The following is a 9,941-nucleotide window of genomic DNA, read 5'->3' as shown; positions in this document are numbered from 1 at the left end:
GAGAGAGAGAGAGAGAGAGGAGGGCAGAGGGAGTGAGAAATACCGAGATACTGTCATCGTGAACCGCAAATTAAGAAGAGTCGCCAAAGATCAGCTTACAGCTGTACAGGGAATTACTATGGAACTTACAGAGTGTTCAGTCTCAGAGTATGGCTGAAAGTGCTCTCGTTCACATACTTCAGGCTGGTGTTGGTGATAATCCTGGGGGAAAATAAAGTCATGCTCTCAGTAAAATGAACTGAATCTTACTGTGTGACGCCTGTTGACATGCCAGTTATCTGGGCACAAACACAAACCTGGTCGCAGTACACTGGGATCTGATGCAATTTGCGGGGGAAAGGATTCTTGTCCTACGAACTTTGGTATTCAGAGAAACTGTCATGATGTTTAAGATTAGATGTTTAAACTGATGGTTTATTAGCCTGTTCAATTAATTGTTTGTTATATGTGTTGTTGGCAATTTATTTATTTATTCTTTGGGGGGGGCAGGGAGAGGAGATGCGAAATGTTAAATTATTAATCGTTTTTAGACAGTAATTCCATTGGGAGCAAATATCCAAAGCAGTCTACCCCTATGGTACCCTGGGCTGATTAGAAACTGCAAATAGAAGAAGCAGGCATGGCGATATTGTGGATTTAAAAAAAATTCTCCAAGAACATGAGTCCACACATCAATTGTTTTTCAGACCAAACAAAAGGAGGTCTCTGGGGACACCGACACATAGACATGACGCCACGAGCTTCATTTTACCCTCAGTTGAAAGTGTGATTTTTGAGTTAAAAATGAGGAAAACTCACCCTGTAGATGTGATCACAGACACGCCTTTGAACTTCTTAGGGAAATTCCCATCGTTAGCCCAGTTGGATATCATACTGGACTATTCTGCGGATAGCTGTTTTGAATCCTCAATACTGTTTTCTTGGAATTGGGTTGTTCGGGAAGTTTTTAAGATACTCAACCTGTTTGACACTGTCTAATCAGGGATGGGTGTTTGAACAAGATAGGTCTCTTAGATAGCTTTACAGCATTGAAAAGGGTTGTAGGCAGTATAAGGCTTCCCAGCTACAAATTGTTTTGATAATATTCCTCAGGAGAAGGATACTCACAGAACCTCCAGATGTTTATAGAACTGGATAGCTTCTCCGTCGAGTGACCGAAAGTGTGGTTGATTCTGGATGGCTCTGAAAGAGAAACGGGCTCAAAGTTATCAGGAAATTATAAACGCAGTACGTCAATGCGTATATCGTGATCTGGCCCACAAGCAATTTCAGTCCAGCCAGCGAGTCGAACCAGTAATTAATAATGAGTGTGGCCTGCCGTGCAGTGAGTTGATAATTGATAAAAACAAAACTGTCCGTCTTGAAAATTGAAACCAAATATTTTCCAACCTAGCTGGAAACACAAGATCTAATATCTTATTTCATTAAATGCTTTTGAATGGCGTACGCTATAGTGTGAGTTTTAGTCTCACTTTGGAAAGATTGGGCATTTTAATCGCTTTAATCAGATTTATCATGTTTTGGCTTGGGAAATATTCGGAATCGCGACTTGAACACGCTTGCCCATCTTCGACAGAACCCAAGTCCCGTCAAAGATATTTCCAGCTACTATCGGGCTCATAATGAAGTGAAAACCGCGGGTGATTCGTTCATCTTTACATGAAACCCGCTTACCGACCTCTTTGAAACAAAATATATGTAATAATAATAATAATAATAATAATAATAATAATAATAATAATAATAATAATAATAATAATAATAGTAATAGTAATATTAATAATAATAATAATAGTAATAGTATGTCAGTATTTCTAATATTAATCATGGAAATATAGTAATAAAGGAAGGAAAATAATCTAACCAGTGCTAATTTAGGGCCTGAAATGCTACATCATTCAGCACCCACATGGTATTATAGTTTACTGTTTGAGAGAAGCGTCACCTTTTCGCTGAAATTGTCAAAGACCACTATGTAAATTGTTGAGGAGAAAAGTGGTTGTCTTAGAAAGATGGACGTCTTAAACAGTGTGATTATGACATAATAGCTGGGGTACCCGTTCGACGAACGAAACAAGTACATGTAGAGTACAGGGTGATAAAAAACAAACAAACAAACAACTGTACAACTTTGTTTGTTAATATTTTCCCCCACACTGAAGTTTTGCATTTCAAATTTGGACACAACATTTGGAAGTCATTGGGAATTTGTCTGATATCCATTTCAGATAAATCCACAAAATAGTTTTGCTCTATATAGCGCGTAAACAACAACCCATTTTCTGCTATGTCCCCATTTTGGTAGCAAGACGCACTTGTTCGCATTAGGCCTACCACTAAGAATTCCATCGATTGTGCCATATTGCAAACTACAGTGAAGTCTAACAGGCCAACATAAGTTTGCAGACTGTTTTTTTTCATGTTTCCTTTGCCTGCTGAGATCATGGTTAAAGATTAGTAAAGAGCAGAGGGCTTATGAATTGAACATTTCTTCACCACCAACTCATTTCGTAAGTTTCGCACAAGATACGCAAATAATGTTAAAGTGCCCTTAGAGCCTTCTTTGATGTCAAGGGTGGAAATGGTCCTCCAGTTAAGATCTGTAGAGAATCAGAACAAAAAATTCCCTTATAAAACGACCACTTCAGGTAAAACACACACCGTTTGCACCTCTTTAAACGTCACCAGGGTGCAGAATTCAGTAAATGAGCCCCGTAAGACGTGCGTCCGTAGATGATGTCTGCAGCAATGACTTTCCAACATCTCAACAGTCTGCATTCTCAAGGCAGATTTTAATCTAGGACTATACCATTTTCCAGTTCGCGAAGCTGTCAGAGGATAGCAATGTGTTCATGATTCCTCGATCGTCTTGAAAAGCGTAAACATTTCTTCTATGACATTTGGTTCCTTGCAAAAGCCCATATTCACCTTTCAGGTTATATCAACTCCACAAATGCTGTCTATTTGGGCAACCTCACCCTCCCCCCCCCCCAAATTGTCTCTAGAAACAGCTTCATACTGTAAAGTGTACAGTGTGTGCGGCTTTGAGTACTCACGGTTGAGTGATGATTGGATTTGGCCACCACTGAATTTTACGAACGCCACGTTAAAACGTGTCGAGTCTAAAGGAGGACATAGACCCTTGGGTTTCGGAATTCCAGAATTTAAAACACACTTTTTAAAACTCTGTAGGAGAAAAGAACACTGTTTAGGGGTTACAGGGATGGAAAGATTCGATTTAAAAAATAAAAGGAAAGTAAAACACAAACCAATCATTTCATGACTCTCCTTACAAGATCTTTTAGATTGGTACTTTTTGCATTTATAACTGGTTTATATGAGAGCCATTTTCGTGTTCGAAAATAAGTTTCTTCTTTGTAAACTTTATGTCAAACAAATTCCTTTTGAATGAATTATATCTGTTCCAAATTGCAATTCTCTAGTACACATTTTGTGCGAGATATTCAGAAAAAAGGTTGTACAGTTTTTTGTGGATCACCCTGTATATTAGATTAATCTTCTATTCGGCTTTCGTGGTTGTACACTCCAGAATTTCAAAGGTGTGGTCAGTGCGCACTGCATGTGAACGGAAGTCTCACATGTTTGCAATGGCGTCTTAGAGTCGTCTTAGAAGACGGACTTTGCCTAGATTAGCTCTAAACGAAAGTAATGAAAAACTGAAAATTGAACTACAGTGACTTCAGACCCCTTTATATAATTGTGCTGCCTTTAAATGATTCTCAACCACTTCAAATTCGAAAGTTATGTGGTTCGGAAGATTTAAGAGACCAAAGTGACGAACTTTCACATATAATACACACACACACACACACACACACACACACACACACACACACACACACACACACACACACACACACACACACACACACACACACACACACACACACACACACACACACACACACATATATATATATATATATATATATATATATATATAAAGAGAGAGAGAGAGAGAGAGAGAGAGAGAGAGAGAGAGAGAGAGAGAGAGAGGGAGAGAGAGATAGATCGATAGATAGATCGATAGATAGATAGATAGATAGATAGATAGATAGATAGATAGATAGATAGATAGATAGATAGATAGATAGATAGATAGATAGATAGATAGATAAAGAAAACGCAAAGGGGGAGAGGGAGGCGGTTGTTTGTACAGGCGAGTGTTTTTGAACAGGTGGACGTTAGTCCAAGTTTGACTGAATGTGTAAGGAAGCTTGGAAGATGTGCGACTAGGTATTTAGCAAAAGGAAAAGGTACTAAATATTTTGAATTGGAAAAACGGTTAAAAAATTTTTAATCTAGGAAACCCTTATATCTATATAGCTCAAGAAGGAACACGTTTTGAAATGTTCCTTAAACATATTATTTGAAAAACAGAATATCTAGGTATCACGTTTGAAGTATTTTCAAACTTAGTCAGTTTCTGCAACATAGCGCAAGTGCAAGGAATGGGTACCTACGATCAGCTGCAACACACACACACACACACACACACATACACACACACACACATACACACACACACGCACACACACACACACACATACACACTCACACACACATACACACATTGTCACGTTCTTCATGCTTTGCTTTAATCAGGAGAAGTACCAAAACGTAAATGGGAAAATCATAATTGTTTATAATACCACTTACGTTTTCTGTTAATGTACTCTTATTATGCTTTCTTCCTCCCTCCAAATAACGCTCATTTTTACCCCTAATGCCCTCATCAGTCTACCCACTCTAAATCTTTGGTTTCTCTAAAATTATTGTCAGTGGAGGCTCCAAGCTATTTGCGTGGTAATCATTTCACAATGGCGTCAGTTAAAAGGAAGCTCAGGTTCAGTGATATAGGAGCTGGCATGTCCATCTCGTGAGACCCGTGTTGTCTTGTTCAAGCTCCATTTTTGTACTTAGGTAAACCTTTGGCATACAGAATCTACGGGGTAAAAAAATATTTCATTTTAACCCCCCAAATTCACAGTTAATGCCCTTGTTTCTTTGTACTTTCCTTTCTTTTACGTTTAGTCCTGTTTTAGTATTTTAAAACTCAGTTCTATCTTGTACTATCTCCAAAATAACCAATCAAATTAAAAAAACGAACGTTTTAATTTTGCACTTCCTGGTATCTCCTTCAAAGAACTCACCGTCCAACGAAGTGCTTTAAATTGGAGAAATTGCAGCACATCACTGAAAGGAAGCATACTTAATCACAGCAATTTATTCTCAAGGGGAGACATAACAGCATAGCACTGAGTGGTGGTCCTTAAAAAGTGTGAAAATTTATCTCTCCTAGCCTTGTTTTTCCGTTTATTTCTAGAGCTAAACGTAGTTTAAGATATGATCTGTTTGTAGTTTTTATGTCTACTCTCCTTCGCAAAAAGTACTTAACGTCACGTGTTTGGTCTTGGAAAAAGTGGCATGCTAACATTCAAAGTCACTTTTCTCTAAAATGGAAAAATGGACTGGGATCACGAGCTATCAGTTTAGCTATAGTTAGCTGTCGAGCTCCCTTCTCCCATTTCATGTTGAGCTTCCAGTTAAGGGACACAGCGTCGTGAGGGCGTATATATTCCTCCCTGGTCAGTGTTTGTTTACAAGTAGTGACACGACGTAGACAATAATAGCATGTTCTGATAATAACATGTCCGTGTTGTCAAACTCTCGAAAGTTTTTTTTAAACCTAATCAGGATCTATTAAAAGTAACGTGCCACTGAGCTTGGTGAGTACTGAGCTCAGCGGGCGATTGGCATGTGGTGCTACGGCAGAATGGTCATAATTAGCTGGAAAGTAAAAAGACAAACAATGAGAAGTGTCAGATTCTCCACCCAAGACAAATCCTGCTATGTGACTATGTAAAAACAAGATCTGACACAGCAACAAGACAAAGTAACTAAGAAGGTACTGTATAATGGGGAGCAATGTACATCGACCTTTTCAGCCATTGCCCACAAGTATAAGAGCACTAGAATGAAAATGTGATCTTCTCCATTTACCAATCTCAAAACATGCTTGTAAAGAATACACCCCTCCTTATAAAAAAAATGAACAAAGCAAAAAAACCCAAACAAACAAAGCAAAACAACCCAAAAGACAAACGTTTGAATGAAAAACAATTGAATTTTGGCGTTTTTACACCCTCCATCAATACAATTTAGATCATTTAGAAGGCGAGCTTCCGACTCTGCCTGTCAGGACCAATCTGGGCTGAGAGAGATATAACATCCAAGCAGAAATCGAGATACTCGATTAAAATCCTTCCCCCTCGAAAACTGAACCTGGAGTATCATGCGTTCGACATCAAAGTGCCTAACCGCTACATCACAGATGCCGATAATAAGTGAACAAATACATACAAATAAATAAAAGCATAAACTTGAACAAATACATTTGTTGTCGTTGTCGTTGTTATCGATCCAGCAACATCTGGGCTCTTTCGCCCTTCTGTCCAGTGCCATGTAGTGATAAGTGCAGGTTTGCTGCAGTTGCTGTAATGTTCCGCAGAGTGTGTTGTCAAAGTTAGGTCTCGGAGGGAGAAGTGTAGCTCTGATGTCATTTCGGGCTGTACAGTGGAAAAGGTGATGTTCCGCATAGTAACACAAAGGACACATTGGGGGAATTTCTGGTTTTATTCTGTTCAAGTGAAAGTTGAGCTGTATATGTTATATTCGTAGGTGGAAGATCGTGGTCTGTTTCTTTTTCTGTAGGTGGTTGATATTGTCATTTGGTTTGTCGTAGAATGTTTGAAAACTGCTCTGCCTGTCTTTCCCAAGGCCCATCTGTTCATCCAATCTTGTTTACTGATGCTTTTAATGATTGGTTTTGCAGTGTTGTATGAAGTTGGAATGGTGGGTTGGTCCTGTCTAGATCACCGTTTGGCGAGTGTGTCTGCTCTGTCATTTCCAGGTATGTTTGAGTGTCCGGGAATCCACTGCATCACCAGGTTGACGCCACGAGATGTTATCAGGTGATGGGAGCCAAACAGTATATGTGTCAAGTTTTCGTTTAGATGATGGTCATTTTCTATTGCTTGCAAGACTGATAGTGAGTCAGTGAAGATCACTATACTCTGTGTTTTGTTTGCATGAGTGTCAAAAACTGTGCAGAGATGGTATAGTGCTGTTTCAATTGCTATAATTTCTGCGTCGTAGTTGTTGCATTTCTCGCCACAGGCTGCAGAGATCTCATTGGGATTTCCATCTGGGTACTGTATTAGTATTCCATATCCGGCTTTGGTTGTGCCTTTGAAAGCTGAGCCGTCTGTATAGACGTGTATCCAGTCATCTGAATAGCTGTCGATTGTTTGATGTGATGCAAGCATCAACTTCACTGGGTCTGAAGATTTTGTGCTATTGTCTCAGAGAGAAATTGTAATGATTGGTTTTTCCTTAGAAATGTGGGGAGGGATGTTTTGGTTGACTCTTTTGGTTTCTCTTCTGTTTTGTGGTGGATGGTGGCTCTCCATTAGTTCTGTGATGCGATGCATGACTGATTTTTGTTGAAGTCGTTTCTTCGGTTTCCATGTTTCTACTAATTTCATGTTTGGGTGGTTGGGGCGAATTCTTTTGGTTCTTTCATGGAGCTCCAAAACTGCTTTATCTCTGCGAATTCCCAGGAGTTCAACATTTGAAAGAATTTCACATGCAGCAGTAGGTGTAGACCTCATGCCACCGTTTATGAAACGAAGGGCATTACTTTGGACCTTATCAAGGGTATTGCAAGTAGTTGCACTACACATAGTGAGTAGGCGATTGCTGTATTCCAGGGAAGATCGTACATAACCAAGGTATAGAGCTCTCAGAGTTTGTTTGTCTAATCCCCATGAACTGCTTGCGAGTTTCTTTAAAAGTTGGAGTCTACTTTTCGCCTTGTTCTTTATGCTCTCCATTTGGCTTTTCATTGTTAGACTTTGGTCAAGTTTGACTCCTTGATACGTTGGTTGTTCTTCTTTGGGGAGATTTTCATTTCCTATCTCAGTTTTTCTTTGGCTGTTTTATGGCTCTTTGTAAAGATGGTGTATACTGCAGTTTATTTTGAGCTTCCATTTTTGACAGTAATTGTGGAGCCTCTTGAGGTTTTCATTTAATTCTCCTGCTCCTACTACCGTGCTGCGATGTGTCCGCCAGAGAGCAAGATCATCGGCATAAAGAGTCTTTTCCGATTTCAACACGTTCGTCACATCATTAAAGAAGATCAGGAACAAAGTGCAACTCAGACAGAAACCTTGGGGTAGGTCTTCCTCGTGTACTTCTCTTGACGAGTGGGCATTGTTCACCTTTGTTTCGATGTTTCGATCTGCTAGGAAAAACTTGATCCATTTATAAAGACCCATTTCCCGTGTATCCCGAGGTCCATCATTTTCATGAGTAGGCCTTTTCTCCACACTCTGTCGCACGCCTGTTGGAGATCTACAAAGATGGCGACAGTGTGTTTAGTCTTCTGGAAACCATCCTGGATGTCTTGACTTGTTTGAAAAGTTGGTCTTCTGTGTTGCTGCCTTTTCTAAAGCCTGCTTGGTGTGGGTTCAAGCTGTTAGTGTTTTCCAGGTACCAGTAAAGGCGGTTGTTAACCATTCTTTCGGCAAGCTTACCGATACATGATGTTAGTGATATAGGTCGGTAGCTCTTCGCTTCTCCGGGTGGTTTCCCCTTCTTTAAGAGCGGTATGATCTGGGCGATCCTCCATGCCTTGGGTATTCCGCTTGTTCTCCACGGGGTATTTATTAAGCGGCGTATGACATCTTTTCCTTTAGCACCAAGGTTGCACAGCATTTCGTTGTGTATTTTGTCTGGTCAAATACATTTAAAAACATAAACTTACTTATACAGTATATATTTTACATTTTATTGATTAAAAAAAATAAGTCTCTAGATCTATTGCATAACAAGGATCTGCAACACATTAAATATTTTCACCTAATGAGTTACCACACCCAAAACCCCCCCGAAAAATACATGAAAAAAGTGGAGACTCGAAAATATACGCTATTCTAAACGTTGAAGCACACAAATAATAACAGCATCCACAGAAGCCAAAAACTTCCAGAAATGTCAGGAATGAGAACGATACATGATGCCCCAGGTATGTCGTCCGCAGAGCTAAAATAGCAACGCAAAGCGACAGGACAGGAAAATTATACAAGATCGAACTAGTTCTGATTTAATGTCGGAACTTCGGCGGACGCCGGGACAGCGACATTGTTATCTAATTTGTGCTGTCACCCATTGGGGCAATGACTTCCATTTGTGACAAACAGATGATTTTTTTTCCCCTCGTGCCATGAACAGGTTTTACGTTGTTTTCTTCACCTTAGCTGTGAGAGACGAGACATGAACATAACTTGAAACTGATCCCCATGTAACACTTTGCTGCGATAGAAGTCCCCGTTTGACGAAAGGAATAGGAAAAAAAAAGCAACCAAAACCCCAGCCCCAGCAGATATTTGAATTTCGTTCTCCCCAATAACAGCCACATTTCAGAAGTTATCACTGAGAATGACGTTTCCTGGGGTTTTTGTTTTAGCTTTGTTGAGAGCATTGATTTTGTTGGTATTATCATGAAAGCAAACTGGCTCTGACTTCGGTCTTTTCACAGGCTAAATACTTGGCTCTGTGGTTGGAGTAAAAAACCCAATAGGAAAAGAAAGAACGTATGACTGGTGACAGGGAAGGTTCATCAAAACTACAACCACCTAACCAGTTTCGATTTTCACGTGAATTGCTCGACCGTCAGAGAGTTAATAAGTATAATTTTACCGTTATTATTTCAGAATGTCTGCCATAAAAATTAGCTAGCTTCTCTTTACGTATACTAAACAAACAGAGCGAAGGAAATCCCCGACACCGAAGGGGGTTGTTATGAATGTGTGTGTGTGTGTGTGTGTATGTGTGTGTGTGTGTGTGTGTGTGTGTGA

General features: G+C 39.6%; 1 protein-coding gene across 1 annotated transcript in view; it reads right to left on the bottom strand.

The window, feature by feature from the left end:
- trk (tropomyosin-related kinase) overlaps positions 1–9,941 on the bottom strand; it is a gene marked incomplete in the record, with an annotated part of 62,488 nt that overhangs the window by 28,092 nt on the left and 24,455 nt on the right. Inside the window, 2 exon segments of the mRNA NM_001245994.1 lie at positions 132–201; positions 1,108–1,182. Of these exon segments, the coding sequence (NP_001232923.1) occupies positions 132–201; positions 1,108–1,182 (145 nt within the window).

Source organism: Aplysia californica, unplaced genomic scaffold (assembly GCF_000002075.1).
Source record: "Aplysia californica isolate F4 #8 unplaced genomic scaffold, AplCal3.0 scaffold00130, whole genome shotgun sequence".
NCBI lineage: Eukaryota > Metazoa > Mollusca > Gastropoda > Aplysiida > Aplysiidae > Aplysia > Aplysia californica.
This window is presented reverse-complemented; position numbering and strand designations above follow the sequence as displayed.